A 27,624-nucleotide genomic window follows, 5' to 3' on the forward strand; every position below is an offset into this window, starting at 1 on the left:
GTTTCATTGAGGATTTTTGCATCTATATTCATCAGTGATATTGGTCTGTAATTTTCTTTTTTTACAGTATCATTGTGTGGTTTTGGTATCAGGGTGATGGTGGCCTCATAGAATGAGTTTGGGAGTGTTCCTTCCTCTGCAAGTTTTTGGAAGAGTTTGAGAAGGATGGGTGTTAGCTCTTCTCTAAATGTTTGACAGAATTCAACTGTGAGGCCATCTGGTCCTGGACTTTTGTTTGTTGGAAGATTTTTAATCACAGTTTCAATTTCATTACTTGTGATGGGTCTGTTCATATTTTCTATTTCTTCCTGGTTCAGTCTTGGAAGGTTATACCTTTCTAAGAATTTGTCCATTTCTTCCAGGTTGTCCATTTTATTGGCATAGAGTTGCTTGTAGTAGTCTCTTAGGATGCTTTGTATTTCTGTGGTGTCCATTGTAACGTCTCCTTTTTCATTTCTAATTTTATTGATTTGAGTCCTCTCCCTCTTTTTCTTGATGAGTCTGGCTAATGGTTTATCAATTTTGTTTATCTTCTCAAAGAACCAGCTTTTAGTTTTATTGATCTTTGCTATTGTTTTCTTTGTTTCTATTTCATTTATTTCTGCTCTGATCTTTATGATTTCTTTCCTTCTGCAAACTTTGGGTTTTGTTTGTTCTTCTTTCTCTAGTTCCTTTAGGTGTAAGGTTAGATTGTTTATTTGAGATTTTTCTTGTTTCTTGAGGTAGGCTTGTATAGCTCTAAACTTCCCTCTTAGAACTGCTTTTGCTGTATCCCATAGGTTTTTTGTGTTTTTTTTTTTTATCCCATAGGTTTTGGATCGGCGTGTTTTCAGTCATTTGTCTCTAGGTATTTTTTGATTTCCTCTTTGATTTCTTCAGTGATCGCTTGGTTATTTAGTAACGTGTTGTTTAGCCTCCATGTGTTTGTGTTTTTTACGTTTTATTCCCTGTAATTGATTTCTAATCTCATAGCGTTGTGATCAGAAAAGATGCTTGATATGATTTCAATTTTCTTAAATTTACTGAGGCTTGATTTGTGACCCAAGATGTGATCTATCCTGGAGAATGTCCCATGCGCACTTGAGAAGAAAGTGTAATCTGCTGTTTTTGGATGGAATGTCCTACAAATATCAATTAAACCTATCTGGTCTATTGTGTCATTTAAAGCTTGTTTCCTTATTTATTTTCATTTTGGATGATCTGCCCATTGGTGTAAGTGAGGTGTTAAAATCCCCCACTATTATTGTGTTACTGTCAATTTCCTATTTTATAGCTGTTAGCAGTTGCCTTATGTATTGAGGTGCTCCTATGTTGGGTGCATATATATTTATAATTATTATATCTTCTTCTTGGATTGATCCCTTGATCATTATGTAGTGTCCTTCCTTGTCTCTTGTAACATTCTGTATTTTAAAGTCTATTTTATCTGATATGAGAATTGCTACTCCAGCTTTCTTTGATTTCTATTTGCATGGAATATCTTTTTTTCATCCCCTCACTTTCAGTCTGTATGTGTCCCTAGGTCTGAAGTGGGTCTCTTGTAGACAGCATATATATGGGTCTTGTTTTTGTATCCATTCAGCAAGCCTGTGTCTTTTGGTTGGAGCATTTAATCCATTCACGTTTAAGGTAATTATCGATATGTATGTTCCTATGACCATTTTCTTAATTGTTTTGGGTTTGTTTTTGTAGGTCCTTTTCTTCTCTTGTGTTTCCCACTTAGCGAAGTTCCTTTAGCATTTGTTGCAGAGCTGGTTTGGTGGTGCTGAATTCTCTTAGCTTTTGCTTGTCTGTAAAGCTTTTGATTTCTCCTTTGAATCTGAATGAGATCATTGCTGGGTAGAGTAATCTTGGTTGTAGGTTCTTCCCTTTCATCACTTTAAGTATATCATGCCACTGCCTTCTGGCTTGTAGAGTTTCTGCTGAGAAATCAGCTGTTAACCTTATGGGAGTTCCCTTGTATGTTATTTGTCATTTTTCCCTTGCTGCTTTCAATAAATTTTCTTTGTCTTTAATTTTTGCCACTTTGATTACCATGTGTCTCGGCATGTTTCTCCTTGGGTTTATCCTGTATGGGACTCTCTGTGCTTCCTGGACTTGGGTGGCTATTTCCTTTCCCATATTAGGGAAGTTTTCAACTATAATCTCTTCAAATATTTTCTCTGGTCCTTTCTCTCTCTCTTCTCCTTCCGGGACCCCTATAATGCGAATGTTGTTGCGTTTAATGTTGTCCCAGAGGTCTCTTAGGCTGTTGTCATTTCTTTTCATTCTTTTTTCTTTAGTCTGTTCTGCAGCAGTGAATTCCATCATCCTCTCTTCCAGGTCACTTATCCGTTCTTCTGCCTCAGTTATTCTGCTATTGATTCCTTCTAGTGTAGTTTTCATTTCAGCTATTGTATTGTTCATCTCTGTTTGTTTGTTCTTTAATTCTTCTAGGTCTTTGTTAAACATTTCTTGCATCTTCTCAATCTTTGCCTCCATTCTTTTTCCGAGGTCCTGGATCATCTTCACTATCATTATTCTGAATTCTTTTCCTGGAAGGTTACCTATCTCCATTTAGTTGTTTTTCTGGGGTTTTATCTTGTTCCTTCATCTGGTACATAGCCCTCTGCCTTTTCATCTTGTCTATCTTTCTGTGAGTGTGGTTTTTGGTCCACAGGCTGCAGGATTGTAGTTCTTCTTGCTTCTGCTGTCTGCCCTCTGGAGGATGAGGCTATCTAAGAGGCTTGTGCAAGTTTCCTGATGGGAGGGACTGGTGGTGGGTAGAGCTGACTGTTTCTCTGGTGGGCAGAGCTCAGTAAAACTTTAATCTGCTTGACTGCTGCTGGGTGGGGCTGGGTTCCCTCCCTGTTGGTTGTTTGGCCTGAGGCAACCCAACACTGGAGCCTACCTGGGCTCTTTGGTGGGGCTAATGGCAGACTCTGGGAGGGCTCACGCCAAGGAGTACTTCCCAGAACTTCTGCTGCCAGTGTCCTTGTCTCCATGGTGAGCCACAGCCACCCCGCCCCACCTCTGCAGGAGACCCTCCAACACTGGCAGGTAGGTCTGGTTCAGTCTCCTATGGGGTCACTGCTCCTTCCCCCTGGGTCCTGATATGCACACTACTTTGTGTGTGCCCTCCAAGAGTGGAGTCTCTGTTTCCCCCAGTCCTGTCGAAGTCCTGCAATCAAATCCCACTAGCCTTCAAAGTCTGATTCTCTAGGAATTCTTCCTCCCGTTGCTGGACCCTCAGGTTGGGAAGCCTGATGTGGGGCTCAGAACCTTCACTCCAGTGGGTGGACTTCTGTGGTATAAGTGTTCTCCAGTCTCTGAGTCACCCACCCAGCAGTTATGGGATTTGATTTTACTGTGATTTCGCCCCTCCTACCGTCTCATTTTGGCTTCTCCTTTGTCTTTGGATGTGGGGTATCTTTTTTGGTGAGTTCCAGTGTCTTCCTGTTGATGATTGTCCAGCAGCTTGTTGTGATTCTGGTGTTCTCACAAGAGGGAATGAGAGCACGTCCTTCTACTCCGCCATCTTGGTTCAGTCATCCACTCTCTTTTCAGTGGACATTTGGGACTTTTCCATTTTTTGCTCTTAGAAACAAGACTGCTACAGGCATTCTTGTACATGCCTTCTAAAGCACATTTGCAAGAGTTTCTCTAGGGTAGGCACCATTGTCATACGGTAGACAATCAAATTTAAGAGATAATATCCGATTGTTTCCAAGGTGCTTGTACTGATTTGTGCTCCCACAACAATGTAAGAATTCCTGTTGCTCCATATTTTTACATCTCATGCTGATAATTTAAAATTTTATCAAATGAGTAGGTATAAAATGGCATCTTGTTTTATTGTCATGTCCTATTATTTCTAATTCAAGATTTATGGTTTTTAAGCTGTTTTGTTTCTGAATTTCTATTACAATTGCATTATGATCAGAAAACCTATAGGATATCAATTCTTTGAAATTTATTAAGACTTGCTTCATGACCTCATATATGGTCAGTTTTGTAAACATTCAACATATGCTTGAAAATGTGTATCCTCTAATGGCTAGATACATATTTTCATCTATGTTTATTAGATCAAGGTTATTAAATGTAAGACTCCAATCAATGTTTTTACATACTTACTAATGCTTTTTTTTTTGTCTTTTGTTCTATTAATTACCAAAAGAAGGAGATAAAAATTCACCACTACGTGGTATCCTTACTTCCCTTCCATGTCTTTTTATCTCTCCTTCATATTTTCTATCTCTTTGCTCCTCTGTGCTGCTTCCAGGCAACATTTTCAGATTTGTCTTAAAATTTGTTAATTCTCTCTTTAGCGGGGCCTATCTACTACCAAATCTTTCCATTGAGTTTTCTTTTAATGACAAATAATATACTTTTTATATCAAAAATTGTTCCATTTTTTGAAATCGACCTGGTCATTTTTGTAGTCTCATGCTCCTCATCCATTTTTCCCCTAATTCATTTTAATTTTAAAAACACATTATGTAGGTAGCTGTTTAATATTCTATATTCCATGTTTCCAAAATCTGAAGTCCTTTCAGATCTACTTCTGTTCTCTTTTTTTGTTTCTTTTGACTGTCATTTATGATGGCTTGTTTCTTTGTATATATTCTATTATTTTTCACTGTGAGCTCAACTCTGCAAGAATGTTCTAAGGCTTGTGTGTGAAGGTACAATCCTCCAGGAAGGATTAGCATTACCTTCTGCCATTTGTCTATGGCAAGAAGATCAGGTTCCATTTGGAATTAAAATTTCCTTCTTGGGCTTTTTAAGCCTAACTGTATAGTGTACATTCAAGTTCCAGACTCATGAGGTTGGGTCAATGGTTTTTAAATCTTAGGGGAGTCCTCTACCTTCATGAAGATTCAGATTCTTAATATTTAAAACTGGCATAATAAAAACTGCTTAGAGGGTTGTTAAAAAGATGAAATCTGATAAGAAATATAAAGTATAAAATGCACATCTGACATATATAGCAGGTGTTCAGTAAAAGCAAACCTCCTGCTTCATCCCTAATCCTCTACAAGCCACAATTAAAAAGCTTCCTCTTTTGCCTATCCCAATTTTCTCATTCAGAAAGAGCAGTTCTCTTCAGCGTAATTTTTTTATGCAGCTGTTAAGATATATTTTCACATTCTGGGTGTCACTTAACACGTTGGGTCTTAGACTCACCAGCTGCCTTTATTTATTTCTATATGTCTTATGTCCCCTTCTAAATTAAGTTTCTTGAAGAAAAGGACAGCGAGCACATAATTTATGCTTAATAAACTCTGATAAAGGAAAAAAGTTCTCCCACAAAACAGAGCGGTGCACCAATACAGGGTGCATGGGTACTGGTGGCTGATCATCATCTGAGAAAAAGCACATTTAAAGGGAGACAGTGTGACTGCTGCAAGGGGAAATGGAAAGGCAGTAAAGAAAAAAATACATGCATTTATAAAATCATATATTGTATGTAATTCAATATATAATTATAAAATATATAAATTTATAAACTCAAAATATGTACTGATTTCATCATTTTCTCTATAGCAGGCACTAGGTAAAACAATAAAAATGTTAAGTCACTGAAAGTATATCATATAATCAGAGTATATTCAAATAAACTTTACAAATAAAAGCTTTCAACTTACAGTGTAACAGTATCTTCCCTTGAGGTAATACAAAAAGGGTTCTTCAGGTAGAAATTTGATTGCTTTATCTAGATGCTCCTGAAAGAAAATCCAAAAGAAATATCATCTCCCAAGTTTCAGGTAGTGTTGAGTGGAACTCTGCCTAGTTAATTCAAAGGGACTTTATAATGTTTTTTTGTCCCCCTCCTCAATCTTAATCATTAATACAATTAAGCTTCTCAATAACTCAATCATCAAAATGCTCACAACTAGAACCAGAACTGTGATTATGATTTAATAAGGCTACAGAAAACGTCACCTTAAAAATAGAAAACATCCAAGTCACATTTTTGTCTGCCCATGACTTGCCTAGCTAATACTTATTGATTGAGAGGCAAACTTACAAATGTCATATGATGTGGGTATAATGGAGAAAAGAATAGCAGAACTAGGTGATAGAAGAATCTACTCCTTTGACATTGTCAAATGGTTATAGGGAGCTGGAAAACAAAGAACTCTCTGCCCATTCCTAAAATTATTGACCCTGAGGGGTTATTTATTGAACGATTACAACTACTGGCACATGATAAATAATGAGTATGCGCATTACTTATTTTATTCATCTATCATGGCAAATTTAAGCCCTAGATTGAATTTTACTCCCCTCAGCAAATCAATATGTATTAAATGTTAACTAATTAGTGCCAGCCATGTTTATGATGTTGGTGAGCTCATGACTAAAAGGCTAAGCCTCTACCTTTAAAAAAATAATACTCATCTACTATGTGACTTTCAGGATCTATAATAATAATAATAATCCTTAATCACCCAAAGAGTTTGTTTCTTTTTTGGCACAGTACTATTTAAAGACTGTCATTTCATTTAAGTAAAAAAGATCAATTCCTAGAGATAAATCTGTTGAATAATTTGATTTATACCTGTGAATGGAACATACAGCTACAGTAAAACATTTTTAATATCAAGAAATACCTTGAAGCGATATCCATAGTTAATTTTGTTTTGTAAGCCCTCAAACTCAGATACATAGCCACACAAAACCGCATACCTGAAAAGGATAAAAACAGTGGACATTGTGTAAACTTTTAATCAAATACCATGAAATTTAACATTTAAAAAAAATCTCTAAACCATTCATTAATATTTAACAAAAGTATTCATATAGATGAATAAATAACCAATGTTTGACATTAACATGAGGCCAGTTTCATCAGCTATACCTGGGGATACTAACACCATCTATTTCATATGTGTGCTATGAGGGTAAAATATCTAAAACGTAATTGCTTACAATAGTGTCTGGCCTGGAGTGAGTTCCAAGAAAGATTAGCTGCTGCCATCACCTTCATCAACATCAGAGTCACAAAGAGACCCTCAGAAAAGTCTATTCACGTAAGTATTAAACTGAAAAATACATTGTGTCAACAGATTCCTGCTTCTCTTTCGTAAAAATAAAAAGTTCAAGGCCCCCTTAATGTCATTTGAAAATTAAAATAAATGTCATGACTAAAAACAAATACTAAAATCAAAGGTAATTTTAGAATATGTTTTTTTCAAAAATTCCCCATGTCCTTCAATCCTTCCTTGGAAACACTGCATTCATTACTAGAAGAGTGCATCCCATGGATTCTTTACTTTTTTCCCTTGGGAATATAAAATTTACATAAATAATTATATGACTATAAATTGGGTACAATATTTGTTCAGCAACTTGCTTCCTCTAAAAATTTGGCACATATTACTTTTTACATTCAGACTGTTTCTGTCCCTGCAAAAGTATTCAGAGTGTTTCTGTCTGAGGCAAAATATTCATTTACCTAAATAATTCAAAAGTAGGTCTTAATTTTCACTTGCATTGTCATAACTGAAATGAAAAATGTAATTTTAGGTGTTATTTATCTTGATTGTTTCTGTGGATACACATAACTTTCAAAAATTGAAGTGAACAATTTTCTTAATTTGGAACAGTCAGACCATTCCTGAACACAAAAGATCACATAATTCACACAACTTATGCACAACCAATAAAATGGCCACTTTTCAGTTATAAGTTTTTTGACCTCTTAATTTTCATTAGAAAATCAATAATCTCCTAACAGTAGAAGCAAGATTTATGACAAAAGCAACCTATTATGATCTGAGAACTTACCTAGATTAGGAGATACTACTTAAATTACTATCTTAAATACTATCTTAAATTACTATAATACATTTATCACAACTGTACCAATATTGATATACAATATTGAAAATTTTCAAAATGAACCAATATTAATATATTATTGTTAACTAGACTCCATGCTTCATTCTAATTTCCATCTGTTTTTCCCTCACATCCTTAAATTTTGACATTTTCCTCTCCATCCCTCCTTCCATATTTATCCCTCTTAATTCACCTTGTTCAGTATCTCTTTCAACACGTGAAAATCTTTTAATTACTACTGTCATCCACCATACACCCTCTTCCTCCTAATTTTGTGTCACTTGCAACATTTATAATCATACCTTCCACATCTTCACCCACTGAAAAAAATTACTGAACACACTAGTGTCTAAGATCTAGACATGGAACTCTAGAATCATGGTATTGTCAGCAGTTATTCTTTTGAATGATTGAGGCTCAAACCCTTCTGCTAGCACGGGTAACAAAGAACCTTGCCCATATTTTAACATCTTGTCCCCAAGAATATTATGAGTGAACTTGCCTTAAAGCCTTCCTTAAATCCAGGTATATTAGCTCAATTTCCCTACTCTATCTACTAGCAAAGAAAAAACAGATCATGTCACATTTTTAGAAAAATCTGTTGAGTCTGCTTGAACTTCATCACTCACAGAAAACCCAACTAACTATTTGTGCTGTAATCAAAGGAAAAGATTCTATGTTCACTGATCTATAGTGGTGGAATCAATCTTCTATTTTTTGAAAATCAGAACAACTTATGCACATCTCTAGCTTTTACAGAGCTCTCTCAGAATGTTCTTTCCAAGTTACTCTGAGTGAAGAAAAAGAAAAAAGAAAAAAACGTGACTTCAGAAAACCATTATATGAAATATGTACATCTTCCCTTATAAATAATCTGTCACCAGAGTCTTATGTTTTTCATAATCTTTTTTGAAGTCTGCTTCTTTCAAGTCTAAAGTATTATTTATCTTCCTACATATCATAAATTCAAAGTTTACCTGAACCGCTTTTCCTCAAAGGATCATCATTTCTTTTCTGGCAATCAATCCCACCTATATCTGCATGTATGTGTTGTTGTTTTTCACACTGTTTATCTTGGAAAATGTAATTTAAAATTTTATTTTGTGAACTCTCAGGTTGATGGGAACTATGAAGAAAGTTAACGCACAATATGGTCTATTACCTCCATCTAGAGGTTGTTCTAACTATGCGTTGACAAAAATTCTGTATTTTCTTTGCATCTATAGTGAATATTTTAATAACTGACAAGCATCCCTGTCTCAACAACTAGTAAACAACTACTAAAACAACTCCATTAGTTTCCCAGTAGCATTTTTGATTTAGCACCAATGCTATTTATACTGTGAAAAAGCAGAGGAAGAGTAAATAATAGATAAAATACTGAGTACATACAAATATAAGATCTGGTTTTTGTTTTTCCACTTATTGTATGACCCTTGGTTACTAATCACGACACCACACCAGACACACATATACTACACCACACACACAGACGGCCTTGCTTTCTATAAAATGGAAACAGGTTGTTCTGTGAATCACATGCTAGAAGGCATGGGGTTATAATTTGTGAACAGTAGAGCACAAAAAATATGTAAGACATTATTTAAAATTAAGGTCAGGCCTATTTGGCTAACAAACTGCAGATCCATTGGTGATTCTGCTCTCTTGATTATAGAAGTATTTTAGGTTGGTACAACAAAAACGACAGAATTATATAGAAAGCTTATGTAGGAAAGTTACAGAGCAATTTCATTTTGGAAAAGATGAAGATGAAAAACAAGTCTTTAAAATAATATTTGTTTTGCAATTATTCCCTCCATATCAACCCTTTATGATAATTATTTCTAATGATTGCATCTTTTATTTCAAACTGAAGGCTTATAAACCATCACAGAACCCTGTAAACTATGGGTCAGCAAACTTTCGCTGCAGGGCCAGGTAGGAAACATTTAAGGTTGTGGGATCAGAGAGTCTCTGTTACAACTACTCAACTTCATTGCTATGTACAAATGCACAGGTGTGGCTGTGCTCCAATGAAACTTTATTTACAAAAGCAGGCAGCTGCATTTGGCCTAGAGGCCCTGTTTTGTCATTTATGCTGAATGAATGAGAAAAAGTCGTAACATATTGAAAAAAATTCCAGCAGGATTAGACATTTTCATGACATTTTATTACAATTAATTATAGAATCAGTTAACCTAAATTTCACACATTGCTTCTCAAGTCAAAGTCTTAATTTCTCTTTTTTCATCACCCTAAACCTCTACTACTGTATTTAGTTGAATGAGAATTCTTGTATTCAGTAGGTACATCATAAAGTATTTTACGAATTAAGATAAAATCATGTTGCTGTACAACAGAAATCAACACAACGTTGTAAATCAACTATACTTCAATGAAATAAATTTTAAAAATTGACATTTGAATTTATTAAATTTTAGCAACTGATCAGATGTTAATTGTTTTTTAATTAAAAACTGATACTGAATAAAAAATCATGTGAAACACAATTGGATCAGTACTCTGTGTGTGTCTGTGTGTATGTGAATAAGATTCACCCTCGGGGTTAAATCCCACAGTTATAAACAAGGCAATTAGTACACAACAAAAAATGAAAAAAGATGAACAAAGGAGAAGTAGCCAGATTAGTGGAAGACAGGCTGGGAAACCCACTGAGTAAGAGTTAAGCATAATCTGTCCTCACAAGGTAAGTTTAAGGTGCTTATGAAGTCTTCAGAGAAGATTCAACATTGTTCCTTTATGGAAATTTGGAAGTTCACACTGATAAGTGTCCTCAAATTGAGGGTTAACATCAAATGTACATTTTTAATGTGATTCTCCATGGATGCAGATGCTTGTATGGGAGAAGGAAGAGGACAGCAGAGGAAGAGGAGGGGGAGGCTCAGAGTTAAGAGTAGGGCTTCGGTGTTCTTTCTGCGTCCAAATCGGGCTAACCAACACCCAAACATCTCCATTATCGAAAGAGATGAAGCAAGTGTAGCTTGATCAGTATAAATTCATTACAGTTATACTAAAAATGGAAGAACAGAAGTACTTTAACACATATTAATTTATTAATATCAGTATTATGCAAATTAGTTGAGGAAGGTAAAGCTGGCTATAGAAATAATAGCCAAGACCCTTACATACTGGAGAAATGACCTTAAAGATATCTACCAGGATGTTAATTGCAAAATTACCTTTCTCCTAGAGTTGTGGCACAGGCACTAGGGCACACAACCATACTTTATCTATTAGGTATACTCCGGCTCCTAAAGCAAGACACTATACTACCCATGTATGACACATTAGTAAAATGATTCACAGGTTCTGCCAGGCTTAGCCCTTCACCCATCTCCAGGCTATATAAGAGAAGGCAAAGAGTTCGCTGAAGCAGAGAGAGACCTGGAGGGGGGATTTCTGCGAATAGAACTACTAGGGTACTCGGGTTCCACCCCCCACCTTCTCATGCGAGACAGAAGGGGGTAGCCTTGTTTCTCATTTTAAGTGATGGCAGCTTCAAAAGACCTATTCTTATTTTGGCATGTCCTTTAGAGTTTGGGGGACATAAAGAATGTTATCTGATTCCTGCCCAGGGAAGTTTTAGGATGAGAGTGTGTGAGTGGTGCTCCCCCTGCTGGTGGCAGTGTAAAGAAACAGGTCTGCTTTGGAAAAATCCTTTGCACTTTTGAGTTGGTGGGGCAAAAATGAATTTCCTGGAGGATAAATGTGGACCTGCAGAAAAGAAGTCATTTTGAGAGAGATTTGCCTAAGACTATCCCAGAAGAATAAAATAATCCCAAAGAGGGGTGGATTTCTGACAATCTAGGTCTGAGAAGGGTCAAAAATAAATTTATTACTATGTCTTCCTAGCACCTAAAGTACCAATATTACTGGGGAGAAAAAATAACTAAGAAACTAAGAAATGCTATAGAAACACAACTATGAGTAAAATGAAGTGTTAATTAAAAACAATATTTTTCTTCTTATTTGTGTTTTATAATTGTAAATATACAAAGGATCCAAAACCAAACATACTCAAGAATAAATGTTTTTGTCCCAAGGATATCCACCTATATCCATCCAACTAATTAGATTTCCTTTGTTTGAGCTATCTTATATTAGAAATGGCTTTCCTTTGACTTGTGGAATTTGTACACCTTGACTCATCAAGGTATAATGGCTGATGTGCTTTTATTCTTTTATTCTTCTCTCTGCATTTCATTTAGAAATGTGGCATCACTTTAGTATTTGTTTTCAAACAAAATGATATATGAAATTACATTTAATTAAATTTATCATGTGCACAGTTATCGGACTTGGTAGACTCAGTTATGAATTCTTCAATGAAAGTTTATCTTAAATATATTTAAAATATATATACTGAAAAATACATGAGAATAAACAGAACAAGAACAGTTACTGTGCTATATACTAAATATTCTTTTTAGTGAATGCAACACGTTAAGTGGGTCAATAATATTTTTAAAATCCATTGCAATTTATAAAGAGGCATATTAGAATTCTTTAAAGACTGCGTAAATTCTATGTACTTACCATAGATGACAATGTCCATTCATGGGTGCTCTAGTAATAGCTTTTTCACCTAATGTCTTTCCTGAAAGATAAATGCACTTACACTTATCACCATCATCTGAGTTGGTGGGAGGTAAATTATTGAATTAAGCCAGTAGTTCCCAAAGTATGGTCCCCAGACCAGAAGCCATCACCTGGAATCTTGTTACAAAAACAAATTTTGGACCACATGAGGGACTTGATCATAAACTCTGAGAGTCAGCAATCTGTGTTAACTAGCCTCTAGTGATTCTGATGTATGCTCAAGTTTGAGCCTCACTGGGTTAAGTGATTTAACCAAGAGCAAGAGAAGTCATTCAATCAGTATTAAGAAGTGTTAATAGAAATTGTTTTGTAATTAACTCAACCAACATTTACTGAGTGCTTTCTAAGTATCATGTGAGCCTCTGGGAATAAAAAGTCAAATAAGACACAGTTCTTGACTTCCAAGGATTCACATTTCAGTAGGCAGTAGGTATATAAACAAATGAATTATGTGCAAAAAATAAATACAAGGTAAAAAAGAGAGTATAACAGAGAACAGAGAGAGCAACTCTATCTAAAGGGGTAAGGGAAGACGTCCCAGAGAAGCTCTTGTCTAATCTTTCACAATAATGAGCAGGCTCAGTAAATAAATAATTTCCCTAAATAATTTTACTTAGTTTTAGAATAACTTTTAATAATCTATTAATTTTTGGATAGAGGTTTGTCTAAACCAGGGGTCCCCAACCCCCAGGCAGTGGACGGGTACTGGTCCGCAGCCTGTTAGGAAGCAGACCACACAGCAGGAGGTGAGCTGCGGGCGAGTGAGCAAAGCTTCATCTGCCGCTCCCCGTCGCTCCCCATCGCTCTCATTACCGCCTGAACCATCGCACCATCCCCCCGCCCCGGGGGAAAAATTGTCTTCCACGAAACCGGTCCCTGGTGCCAAAAAGGGTGGGGACCGCTGGTCTAAACCACATTCTGAAAATCTTTCTCAAAAAGTGGCTGTTTTGTTTTATACCATCTCCTTTTCCCTGCTCTAATTTTTTTTTTTTTTTTTTTTTTTGCTTGAAGAGACTATCCAATGATCTACAAAATGCCCTTCTAAATAAGTAGTTTAGATAATTTTTATAAATAAAGATATTTTATTCTAAAATCATTCTCCTATTTGCTAATTTGCTAAGGTGGTACTTTATAGCTCTGTCCATTAAGAGAACTACCCTGTATAGAAATCTACATAAACTGGAAAAAAACTAAAAGGAAGTATTTTAAAATAATAACTGATAGTACATTGTGGACATATATTAAAAGAGTTAGTAATTTGGTAATGAATGATCGAAAAACATAAATACTTTTAAATGTACAGACTTTAAAAACTAAATCAACATTTTCCCTACATTGCCAAATGAACAAAAATAGCTTATAGGGCACTGCCACAAGCTTAAAATAGAGGTGATTCCATTGCTCTGAGAATGTAAAATGGAGCTGGGTAGTATACAGATTGGTTTCGCAGCCTCATTTATGCAGCTTCAGCCTGAAAGGAAAGCTATTTCCCTTACAAAATTGTATTTTGTGATCTATTTGTGGCATTTGTATCAGTCATTTAATTCTGAAAATTACAATAATGTTCTTTTAGATATAAGATTCATATTTTATTTGGAAGACAAGTATGATCAATCATAGTACGTCAACAGATGTACTGCATAATGGTATATACCCCAGTTGGAGGTTCAGGAATGAATTCTGTACTCTTCAGTGATCCAACCTTCCCTCGGCACACAAGTTCAAATATACTGTTATGAGCAATAACAGCACTCTTCCTCCCTTGTACTGGGTGCCAATGCCCTTCAACTCCAGGCTCCAATGTCTCAGCTCCAGTGTTCTTTGCCATCACCTTTGCCAGGCACTTACTACCTGTGCATTGAATTACAATTGCCTGTCTCCATATTGATCTTGTCAGTAAGTTCCTTAGTGTAACACTGTCTTGATCATATTCATGTCCCTCCTTCTCTTCTTCCCTCACCCCTCATTTTAACTTTGTTCCTAGACACGGTGATTTCGAATAAATATTTTGAATAAATAAATAAAAATTTCTCATAAATATTTCTTGGATTAAAAAAATAGGAATTCTATTAAATTTATTTCTATAACTGAATGAACACATCTGAGGCGTCACTGTTTTTTCTTTGACACTATAAACTTTTCTCTTTTTTGAATATATTCTGTCTCAATCCATGCTCCTTTCTTGTACTTGGGTACGAGAATTTGGATTTCCTCCAGCCTATTTCTTTCTCCATTTTCACCATCTCATACATTAACTCAGTTAAACTCTCACTCCATTTAAAAATACAGATCCCAAGTGATTTTACTATGTGAGACTTACTTCCAGAAGAAAGAGTTCCCTGCATCAACGTTCACCCCCGCCATCATATCCTCCTTTCTGTTATACCCTCTCTTAATATGCCACATTCTTCTTTACTAACAACTTACTTCAGTGTGTTTCTTTATATGTATGATTATTTTAGTAATACTATCTTCCCCACAAAGCCATAAGCTCCTTGCAGTCTGAGAACATGTCTATTTTGCTATCATATTTCTACCTTCTAACATAGGAGGAGCCTTAATGCCCAGGGCAGGGCAGGTGCTTAAAAAATATACATATTTTTAAAGATTATTTAATATATATTTAATATTGATGGACGTTGGGACAGTTTACATAGATATACTCTGACTTTCTCAGTAGATATAAAAAAAAGTCAGTTTGTTCTCTTTGGCTAAATTTTTATTTACCTTCAAGTTAATAAATCTCTTCCCTAGAATTCCATTTTGTTTACGGTCTGCAACAAGGATTGCTACAGAAAAACTGCCCCACAAAGCTGATGATGAATATGTAAAGAACAAGAAGGGGAATTCCTTTCATCCTCCTCCCACTAAGAATTAAAGTACAGAGGCCACTTCGCAAAGAAACCTACAAGCGGAAGAAATGTAATTTCAAGGAACTTGGAAATATTTCCTTCTTAGAAATAAAAGTGACAGGGAACTAGACTGGAAGGAGATTGGCAGTATCATTATCTTCTTGCTGTTTCTTCCTCATGCTATCTCAGAGAAGGAAAGCTTGGAAAAGAGAAGACTTTGGAATAAAAAAAAAACAAACAAAAAAAAACTAAAGAAATTTTGATGTCAAATTACTATCCTGAAACTTAGGGGGCTTTTTGCAAGAAAGAGTTTGATACTCAGTGAGAGCCAAGGTTTATATATATATCAAATTTGACATTCTAGCTGTTTTTCTTTTGTTGTTGTTACTTTGGAAAATAGAGGACAGTATAATGAACAACTATGGACTCATTGCTCAGTTTAAACAATTAGCTAAAACAAGGCTTAAACAAGATTAGCCTTAAAACAAGGCTAATCTTGTTTTATCAAGATAAATTTTGAAAAAAACTTTAAAGTATGAGTAGTTATTTCTTTGTGGTACCTGGAGTTCTACATTACAGGGAGTAAGGAGGGTTATTTTAATTGTGGTGAAAGACTACTGCTATTATTGCTTCTCATATTATTACCACTTAATGTCTCGTCTTTCTGTGATTTTATAAACTTTAAAAGCTGGAATTTGAGTTTTTTCAGTTGCCTGTTCTAATATGCTCAAATATGTTTTAAGAACATGCACTTTTATTCTAAAAAAAACCTTTCTGTCCTTAGACTATATAAGTAATAGGATATGTTGAAATAGATTAAACATACTGGTTTTAGCTAAGATAATTTAGCTTTAATTAAAATTCATTAGTGGTTTACTATAGATAATGATTACTACTTGAGGATAATTAATATTTACAAAATACTTACCAATATTAGCATAATGCTTCTTTTCTTGTGCATTTGTAGATAGCTCATACATGTCTCCATAAGCACGAGCAAACCGCCAAATAAACTCTATTTCATCTCTAAACTGAATAGACAGAGCTGCACATTAGATAAACTCAGAAACAGGACCAGACTGTAAGTGTTTTCCACTGCAACTTTTAAAAAATTAGGTAAACTGGTACTTAGAAATGACTGTATCTATTCATGTGCATATCGCACTTTTAAGTTCAAATACTCATGGCTACAAAATGTGATGCAATGTAGTGTTACATTTGGATCTTAAAATCAATGAATATTATGCAGACACCAGCTCCACACCTACAAAGACGAGAAACTTGGTAGGTGTCAGAATTTATAAATTCTCTCTGGGTTGTAGGATCCTCTCCTTGTTTTCCTTTCTAAGTTATCTATTATTAATATGATGCTTCAATGGGCATTTCAGATAATATCTGTAAGTTATTAGAGATTACATACATTCAAAAGAGGAGTCACATTTTTTACCTAAATTACCTAAATACAATCCTGGAGATTTAAAAACTTTTAGGTAATGCGTTTAGAGTTGCTAAATCCTCAAAGGTTAGACTTAAATCTCTCATGGGAAAGAAAAAGATTTATTGATCTTTGTGATATTGCAAAACCCACCATTTTTTTTTCCTTTGGTGGTGGTGGGAAGGATGAGCTTTCCCAATTCAGCCCAGCATTAAACACGGGAAAACGATTACTGGTAAGACACAGTGAAATACTAATGGCTGTTATATTAGTAACTGTAAGATAGCGAGCTTAAAATGTAGCTTTTCCTCCCTCCAGAGAAGCAGTATGTCTTATTCTTTATCTGTTACAAAATGTTTATGAAATATATCAGATTGATAAAATCAATGTCAGTCTGTATAATCATATCTCTGGTTTTTATTTTTATGACCTTTGAGCCTAATAAACTCATATTTACTTTTAAAAAATTGTAGTGATATTATAAAAAAATTTACATCAATCATTTGGCTTGTGTAAACTGTGACACGATTGTTATGGTCATAACATGAATGGGATAGTAGATTAAATAAAAAATTAAAACTATACAAGCATTTTATTATCACATATTTCTTACCTTTTCTTTGTGGTCACAAAGTAGTTCAAAACTCTCCATTTTGCTGGACTCATTCATACGTAAATTATCAGCCGTCTGAATAAGGGTATCTAAATTTAATTCCTCTACATGAGTGTTAAATGCCTTAGGGAGTGGGAAACTCTGTTCTTCGGTATCAGTATTAGCTGTAATATACCTAAAATTGCAGAAATAATCATCAACTCTCTGTAAAGTTATACTATAATGGACAGAGTGATCCTTTTAAAATGTAAGTCAAATCATTTCACTCTTAGGCTTGAAACCCTGTAATGGTGCCCCTTTTCACTCAGAAAAAGCTCAAGTCCTAATAACAGTCTATGAGGCTAGGTGAGATTTGTCTCTCCCAGCTCAGTCACCTCTCTGACCTTGTTTCCCACCACGTTTCTCACTCAGTCAATTGCGTGCCGGCTGCCCAGCTGTTCCTTAAACAAGCCAGGGACACTCCTACCTCAAGACCTTTTCTTGCTGCTCCTGCTGATGGAATGGCTCTTCCTTCAGAAGGGGACATAACTCACACCCTCACCTCCTTCAAGTCTCAGTCAATGTCATCTTCTCAATGTGACCCATCCAGACCACTCTATGTAATGCTGCGACCACCACACTCCAACCTCCCTGTATATTTCCTTCACCTCCAATCAACCTTATCATGCTTGACGTTTTTTTCTGTAGTACATACTGTCTTCTAATATACTTTACTAACCTACTACATGTGCTATTTTTGTCAGTATCTCCCCCACTAGAATGCATGCTCCCTGACAATAGGATTCTTTGTTTTATTAATTGATGTCATCAAGTGCCTAAAACAGCACCTGACACATAGTGGATACGCACTGAGTATTGCTGAATGAATGATACAGAGTTGTAGGAACTCAGCAGGCACTCAGGTATATATATTAAATATATATATAATATACATCTATACACACATATGTATGTATTTATATATATACGTATGCACACACACACACACACATATGTTAATTTGTAGTTCAAGATGATGTTCTAACTCTTAGCTTAGTCTTTAAAAATTCATGCTACCTCCCACATTTCCTTTTTGGTGGCACACAATGCAAACTATTTGTTTTCATTTATTTACACACTGTTCTGTTCTAAAAAGATTTTAAGGAGGTATATAAGGATATATAACATATAAGAGAACAAATCAGAAGAGGTAGGAAAAGATAAAAACCAGGCCAAATGTGAATGAGGTCAATAAAAAAGTACATATACTTTAGATATCTATACCCTTGCTACAAGGCACACAAATGTGGTTCTACATCTTCCAGCAGCTAAAGCAGTCACAGTTCCCAACAGATACTAACAAAGATAGAAATGAAGCAAGTTCTTGAGAGAAATGCACTTTTTTCCAATAATAAGACTCAAATTTCCTTCGAAGTCCTTACAAAGAAGACACTATGTGAAATGATGCTCAACTTCTTCAACAACATTATCAGTGGCAACTTATTCTTCTAATTGCTGAAACCAAAAAACTTAGAATCATCCTTGACTTCTTTGTCTCTCCTAAGCAACATTCAGAAATTCCTGTTAGTTCTATCTTCAAAATATATCCAGAACCCAGCCACCTCTCACCACCTTTACCCACTACTCCCCTGGTCTAGACCACCATCACGTTATCTGGATTATTGCAGTGGCCTCCTATCATGTCTCCCTGCTTTAGTCCTTGACCATTGTAGTTTATTCTCAACATAGGAGCCAGAATGGTCCTTTAAAAAGCTGAATCAGATCATGTCACCCTTTGCTCAAAACCTTCCAGTGGATGACCAAATCAGAGTAAAAACCTAAGTCCTTAGAGTTGTCTACATAATCTAGTCCAATACCTCTGACTTCATCTCCTACCACTCTCCTGCTTGCTCAGCACTCCAGGAACTCTGGCTTCCTTGATACTCCTTGAACACATCAGTCATGTTCCTGATTTAACATCTGTATTTGCTGTCCTTCTGTCTGTTATGTTCTCCACTGGATATCCACATAATTTACTTCCTCACCTGTTTCACACCCTTGTTCAAATGTAACCTTCATATTATTGCAGATGATACGATTATTTACATAGAACATATTAAAAAAACCCTACAAATTACGAGACTAATAGAGTTTAGCAGGTTGGCTGCATATAAGGTTAAAATATGAAAGTGAGTTTCATTTTTAATATATTAGCAGCCAAAAGCCTAAAAAACAAAATTATATAAAATACTTTACTTACAATGATCTCAGAGAATATCAGACACCCAGGAATAAATCTAATAAAACATATGTAAAAATTCTATGGAGAATATCATAAAAGATATATTAAAAGCTGTTTATAAAAGAACCTAAATTCATGGAAAAATACATCATGTTCATGGCTGGAAACAACTGATATTATAAATAAGTAAATTCTCTCCAGATTAATTCAATGTAATTCCAATTTTATAAACCTCACCAGAAATTTCATAGAATATAATAAGATGATTCTAAAAGTTACACGAAAAGGTAAAGAGCCAAGAATAGTCAAAGCACTGTTAAGAAAGAGAGCAGGGAGAGAAGACTTACCTCACCAGATATTAGGACCTATCATGCAGCTATAATAATTAAAGACAGTGTGCTATTGGTACAAGGATAGATGAGTGACTGACAGAACAGAACAGAGCCAAGAAACAGCCTCATACACAAATAAAAGTGTGATATATGATAGATGTGGCATGTCAGATTAGTGAGAAGTTAACAGACTGAGCTGGAAAAAAATGGTTATCTCTAAGGAAAAAGTTGAAATTGAATCTCTGTCTTATAATATTAAAAAATAACTCTAAGGTATAAAGATGGTATAAGGAATAAAGTGTTAAAAATAATTTTTTAAACTCTAATGGAAAATATAGGTGAATAACTTTTAGTCTTTGGGGCAAGAAATTTTCTTAACCAAAATACAAAAGCTTTAGCTATAAATGATTATTAATGATTATTCATTATGATTAACCAATTTGACTATATTAAAGTGAAAAACTGTTGCTAATCAAAAGATATTTTCAAAAATGCAAAAACACAAATTAAAAACCAGGAATATTTTGTAACACGTACAACTGGAGAACATTAATATCAAGAATACATAAATATTTTCTAAAATTCAATGAACAAGACACAATAAATGCAACAGAAATAAGCTCAAAAGAGGTTTTCCCAAATGAAAAAATACATATAGCCAATAAACATAAGAAAAGATGTTCAACATTCACTAGCGATCAGAGAAATACAAATCAGGACCACAGAGAGATATTATTGACACCTGTTTCATTTACAAAATTAAAAAATCTGACAATACCAAATGTTGGAGAGGAAGTCAATCCACGGATCTGATGTGAATGTAAACTGGTGAAATCAGCTGGGAAAGCACTTTGGCATCATCTATTAATATTGAACTTTCACATATCTGAGGACTCAGTAACCAAGTCTCTGGCACACATACAAAAGGAGGTAGGTGTAAGAACATAGACAACAGTACTTTCACAATAGCAAACCCCAGGAAACAATTGAAATGCCCAGTCAAGAGAGTGGATGAATATTACCCAACAGTCAAAATGAAAGAAATCCAGTGATGTGCAAAATAGGGAAGACTCTTAACAAACTTACATTAAGTGGAAAAATAAGCTCTTAAAATTATATACAACATGATCCCCTTTCCATAAAACAATCAAAATTCAATGTTATTTTTAAGGAATACACATATATGCAATAAAATTATATAAAAAGGACAGCAAGGAATGAACAATATAGATTATAGACTCAGGATGATAGTTACCCTCAGGTGAGGGGAGGCAGGGAGCCAAATGGTTTCATAGATGCTTATTACATTATTTATAATAACAAACAAAATAAATGAGTAAAAGTGGCACATGCATGCACCAGTAATCAGTGTTTGCATGAGCTAAAGACAGTTTTTAGTCCAATTCTATGCACCTGAGATATAGTAAGAAAATAATAACTAAAAGAAAGTAACTGGTTTAATATCAGACAATATTATTTAAACTAAAACCCAGTACATTGTACAATTTAGAAGGGTGATTTTATGGTATATGATTAATATCTCAATAAAGATGTTATTTTTATAAGAAAAAACCTGAATATTCCTATAGCCATTAAATAAATTAAATCAGAATTTATATATATATTCTAGTAGAAAGAGATAGAGAGAGAGAAGAGGGGGGACACAGATAGCTATATAGTGAGCTCTATCAATATATGCAAAGAATTACTCAAACTCTTCTAAGGAATTGAAAAAGAGGAAACATTTCTCACCTCATTTTATGAAGCTAGTAAAACTAATACCAAAACCAAACAAGCATAGTATAATAGGAAATGAAAGTTATAGGCCAATTTCACATATAAACATAGATGCAAAAATCCTCCAAAATATCAACCAAAAAACTTCAATACACATGAGAGAATGCATTGTAACCAAATTGAGTTTCTCTCACTAATTACAAGCACAGTTAACATTAGAAAATTTCTCTAGCATAACAGATAAAAAGAGAAAAACTATATGATCATTTTAGTGGTTACCAAAAAAATTTTTTTCAGTAAATCAACACCATTTCAGCACAAAAGAAATACCAAATGCATAAACAAGGAATAGAACTTCTTATAATAGAATATAAACCAAAAGCTATGATACAGTTCATATGTAATGATGAAACATTATAAGCATTCTCCTTAAAATCAGAAATAGAAAAGGATGTCCAACATTGCTGCTTCTACTTAGCATGGTACTGCAGGTCCTGTTAGCACAATATTAAAAGAAAAACAAAAAAAATTTTATAAGAATTGGGAAAGAAGAAACAGAACTGTTATTATTTGAAGATTATTCAGTAGAAAGAAAACCTAGCTCCCCTTCCACCCAGCAAGGACACAGCAAGAAACTGTCTATGAACAAGAAGGTAGGTTTTCACCAGATACCAAATCCGCTGTAACCTTGATCTTGGGCTTCCCAGCCTCCAGAACTGTGGAAAAGAAATTTCTGTTGTTTATAAGCCACCCAGTCTATGGTACTTGGTTATAGCAGCTCAAACAAAGACACTATTCAATATTAAAAAAAAAAAAAAAAAGAAAGAAAGAAAGAAAATCTAACAAAATTTATAGATAAGTAAATAAAACTATTATTTATGATCAATTATGTTCCTCTGTCTATAGAACAAGTTACAAAATGTAATTTTATAAAATATAGCATTTACATACTATAGGAATATATACAGGAAAAACACACAGTACCTAGGAAAAGTTCCACAAGAGGTTTTTAAGACATTTTTATAGAAAATTACAAAATATCATCTGAGAACATTAATGTGCCTAAATAAATGGAAAAAGATATATCCACTGACAGGAAAACTTAACATTAAAACAATTTCATATGGCACTAAATTAATCTGCAGTTTTAATGCAATTCCAATCAAAAGCACAATGGTGTTTTTCTGTGGAACTTACATGACTCTAAAATTAATATGGAAGGACAACTGTAGGAAGAACCAAGACACTACCCAAAGCAATATACAGATTCACTGCAATCCCTATCAAATTACCAATGGCATCTTTCACAGAACTATAACAAAAAATTATAAAATTTGTATGGAAACACAAAAGACCCCAAATAGCCCAAATAATCTTGAGAAAGAAGAACAGAGCTGGAGGAATCATGCTCCCTGATTTCAGACTATACTACAAAGCTACAGTAATCAAAACAGTATGATACTGGCACAAAAAAACATACACAGAGATCAATGGAACAGAACAAAGAGCCCAGAAATAAGCCCTCACACTTATGGTCAATTAATCAATGACAAAGAAGGCAAGAATATACAATGGAGAAAAGACAGTCTCTTCAATAAGTGGTGCTGGGAAAACTGGACAGCTACATGTAATAGAACATTCTCTAACACCATATACAAAAATAAACTCAAAATGAATTAAAGACCTAAATGTAAGACCAGATACTATAAAACTCCTAGAGGAAAACATAGGCAGAACACTCACTGGCATAAACTGCAGCAATATTTTTTTTGGATCCGTCTCCTAGAGTAATGGAAATAAAAACAAAAATAAACAAATGGGACCTAATTAAACTTAAAAGCTTTTGCACAGCAAAGGAAACCTTAAACAAAATGAAAAGACAACCTATGGACTGGGAGAAAATATTTGCAAACAATACTACTGACAAGGGATTAATTCCCAAAATATACAAACAGCTCATACAGCTTAATATCAAAAAAAAAAAAAAAACCTAATCAGAAAATGGGCAGAAGACCTAAGTAGACATTTCTCCAAAGAAGACATATAGATGGCCAACAGGTACATGAAAAAATGCTCAATATTGTTAATTATTAGAGAAATGCAAATCAAAACTACAATGGGATATCACCTCACACCAGTCAGACTAGCCATCATTAAGGAGTCCAGAAATAATAAATGCTGGAGACATGGAGAAAAAGGAACCCTCCTACACTGTTGGTGGGAATGTAAATTTGTGTAGCCACTATGGAGAACAGTATGGAGGTTCCTTAAAAAACTAAAAATTGAGTTACCATATGATCCTGCAATCCCAGTCCTGGGCACATATCTGGAGAAAACTCTAATTTTAAAAGACACATGCACCCCAATGTTCAGAGCAGTATTATTTACAATAGCCAAGACATGGAAGCAACCTAAACGTCCATCAACAGATGAATGGATAAAGAAGATGTGGTATATATATATACAATGCAATATTACTCAGCCATAAAAAAGAATGTAATAATGCTATTTGCAGCAACATGGATGGACCATGTTAAGAGAAGTAAATCAGACAGAGGAATACAAATATCATATGATATCACTTATTTGTGGAATCTAATAAAAATGACTCAAATGAATTTATTTACAAAACAGAAAAAGACTCACAGACATAGAAAACAAAGTTACGGTTACCAAAGGTGATGGGGGTGGGGGAGTTAGGTAAATTAGGAAGTTTGGGATTAACATATACATAATACTACATATAAAATAGGTAAACAAAAAGGACCCAATGTACAGCAGAGGGAACTATACTCAATATCTTGTAATAACATACAATGGAAAAGAATATATATGCATAACTGAATCACTTTGCTGTACACTTGAAACAACCACAACATTGTATACCTCAATATATACAATATATAGGTAAATATACCTCAAAAAAAAATTTTTTTTTAAAAAGAGAGAGAGAAAAAAAAAGAAGAGCCAAGACAATTTTAAAGAACAGATATCAGGACTATAGTATAAAAGATAAAACAATGGTAAGTGAATGTGGTATTGGCATAACAGTAGACAAACTGGCCAACAAAATGAAAGACAACAACTAGTTTAGTCTCTTCTCCACATTAAAAAAAATCCAAGTGTGGAAAAACTGTTCTCCTATTTTGAACATAAATCTTCTACTTATAATTGGGCATTTATTAAAAATTATCAGAAAGTTTTAAAAGCAAACTTTAAAAGTAGGGCATACCTAAATATGCCTGGGAAAATTCACAACATATGTATTAAGTTTGTGCTGAGCTTAGATTTGTATTGGGGCCAAAAAAAAAAAAAAAAGTTATTTCATAGGTTATCTGGTGTCAATCTTCCAACACTCTTTCAGCAGGCCAGGAAAAGTTTGCCCTCAAATGTCAAATTTATTGATACTTACAAACATTCATCTCCTAGTAGACTTTTCTGGCCTATCTTCTGCTCCAAATTTGACTAAGAACTGTGCCATTTTTCCATATCTCTTCATTGCTGCACCATCAATTACTTGCCTTAATAGCAAAAACAGCATATCTGCAGGCATAGTTGCATTATTTAAAGAGAAAATGACTTTATTTACTGTGAAAATAGTGTATTTATAGAAGTATATTGGTAGTGAGTTGCATCAGAATAGGCAAAAACATGCCTGGCTACAGTACTGTGGCCTCTCTCCATATCAGGCATCCTGATTTAGTTCCCTTTGCCTAGCCCTACCTAACACCCCATTCTTCCCACTTTTCTTTTTTCGAAAGATAGATACTAAGAGATAAGAGAGACTGATGTCAGCAAGATGATGGACTAGGAAACTCTATGCCCTCATTTCTCCATGGAAACACTAAACAAACAACAACAGACATATTGAAAGAGTTTTGTGGGAGATCTAAAAGGTAGTCAAGGATGTGCAGCAACCAAGTAAACACCCAATCAAGAAAAATCCATATTCAAAATGGTAGAAAACTTCATGGTGTTTTTTCTCACCCTTACCTCATCCTTCCCTGGCATGGCACAGCATGGCTGGGAAGAAGTCATGCAATTCTTGGCTCCTCCCCTGAGACAGAAGGAAAAGAATGGATCTTGTTTGCAATGTTCTGGGATGTTGAGGGGCTTCCCAGGAAACTGGTGTCTGTTTAGCTTGACTTAGAGCTCAGACAGAAATGAAGGCATAGTATGGACATCAGATTGGAGGCCACTGAATGCTGTGGCAGTCACTATGGCATGTTAGAGCTACAGGGGGACTGTAGACTCATGGGTGCCTAGGTGCAAGAGATTATGGGGAGAGGAATACTATAGGACACCTAAGGCACCAAGAAGAACAGGAGTCAGATTCTTATTGAAAAAGATATTTAAAAACAGTTATGTATGGGGGAAATTGGGGGAAAAGCACATATACAGGTCGAGGGAAAACTAATGCCTAGAAAAGACCTGAGAAGCCCTTAAGCCTTCACACTGGGCTAATTAGTGGGTCTTCCCTGCATAGAGTCAGTCTACAAAGGCTAGGATAGATGGCTATTTTTTCAAATGTGCAATTTTCAACAAAATATCACAAAGTATACAAAGAAACAGGGAAAGATGACCCATTCAAATGAACAAAATAAACTTCCAGAACCTGACTCTAAAGAAATACAGGCTTTGGACTTACTGAGACAACAATTTTAAAACAACAGTCTTAAATATGCTCAAAGAGCTAAAGGAAAAAATGGAGAGAGAACAAAAGGAATTCAGGAAAACAAGTACATGAACAAAATGAGACTGTCAACAAAGAGCTAGAAATTATTAAAAAAAAAAAAAAAAAAGAACCAACAGAAATTTTGGAGCTTAAAAAGCAATAACTTGCAAAATTCACTAGAAAGGATCAACAAAATACTTGAACAAACAGAAGAAAGAATCAGCAAATTTGAAGACAGAGCACTTAAAATTCTTAAGTCTGAAGAGTCAAAGAAAAAAGAATGAAGAAAAGTGAATAGAACCTAAGAGACTTTATGCAACATCATAAATAGGGTCAATATATATATTATGAGAGTCCCAGAAGGAGAAGAAAGAAAGGGGCAGAGAGCTTATTTTGAAAAATAATGACCAAAAACTCCCCAAATTTGAGGAAAGACATGGATATACAAATACAAGAAGGTCAATTAATTCCAAATAGGATAAACTCAAAGAGATTCACACCAAGACACATACTCAGACTGAAGAAAGTTCAAGATAAATCTTAAAAATCTTGAAAGCAGCAAGAGAAAAGCAAATCATTATAAAAAAGTGATCCTCAATAAAATTACCACAGGGTTTCTCGGGAGAAACCTTGTAGACATAAAAGCAGTGGGATGATATATTTAAAGTGCTGAAAGAAAAAAACTGTCAACCAAGAATTCTATATCCAGGAAAACTGTCTTTGAAAAAATGATACAGAAATTAAGACATTCCCAAATAAGCAAAAAAATGAGGGAGCTCATTACCTCTAGACCTGCCTTACAAGAAATGCTAAAGGGAGTCCTTCAAGTTGAAACAAAAGGACATTTGGCAGTAGTAACTTGAAGACATATGAAAATATAGCTTTCTGATAAAGGTAAATATGTGGTTAAACATAAAAATCAGTATTATTGTAATTCTGGTTCATAACTCCGCTTTTAATTCTTTTACAGTATTTAAAAGAGAAAAGCATAAAAATAATGAGAAATCTATGTTAACAGTTATAAAACATATAAAGATGTAATTTGTGACATTAATAACATAAATGGGGGAGTGGAGCTGTAAAGGAGAAAGCTTTTATATGCAGTTGAAGTTAAGTTGGTATCAGTTTAAAACAGATTGCTATAACTTTAGGATGTTATACATAATACCCATGCTAAACACAAATATCTATAGAATACATGTAAATGAGAAAGGAATAAAAAAAAGTGTCACTATAAAAATCAAGTAAACACAAAGGAAGGCAGTAAGGGAGGAAATGAAGGACCAAAAGGTATAAGACATATAGAAAA

At 34.6% G+C, this 27,624-nt stretch overlaps 1 protein-coding gene across 3 annotated transcripts in view; it reads right to left on the minus strand.

Annotated features, from left to right (window-relative positions):
• The window catches only part of RMDN2 (regulator of microtubule dynamics 2), an 86,925-nt gene that overhangs the window by 33,148 nt on the left and 26,153 nt on the right, over nt 1-27,624 (minus strand). For all 3 annotated transcript variants that reach the window (XM_007167149.2, XM_057558394.1, XM_007167148.2), the window contains exons 3-7: nt 17,351-17,525; nt 16,231-16,333; nt 12,388-12,448; nt 6,600-6,675; nt 5,631-5,708 (exon numbers count right to left, since the gene is read on the minus strand). In XM_007167149.2, coding sequence (XP_007167211.2) covers nt 5,631-5,708; nt 6,600-6,675; nt 12,388-12,448; nt 16,231-16,333; nt 17,351-17,525 — 493 coding nt within the window. The remainder of the gene's footprint in view (nt 1-5,630; nt 5,709-6,599; nt 6,676-12,387; nt 12,449-16,230; nt 16,334-17,350; nt 17,526-27,624) is intronic.

This window comes from Balaenoptera acutorostrata, chromosome 12 (assembly GCF_949987535.1).
Source record: "Balaenoptera acutorostrata chromosome 12, mBalAcu1.1, whole genome shotgun sequence".
Classification (NCBI taxonomy): domain Eukaryota; kingdom Metazoa; phylum Chordata; class Mammalia; order Artiodactyla; family Balaenopteridae; genus Balaenoptera; species Balaenoptera acutorostrata.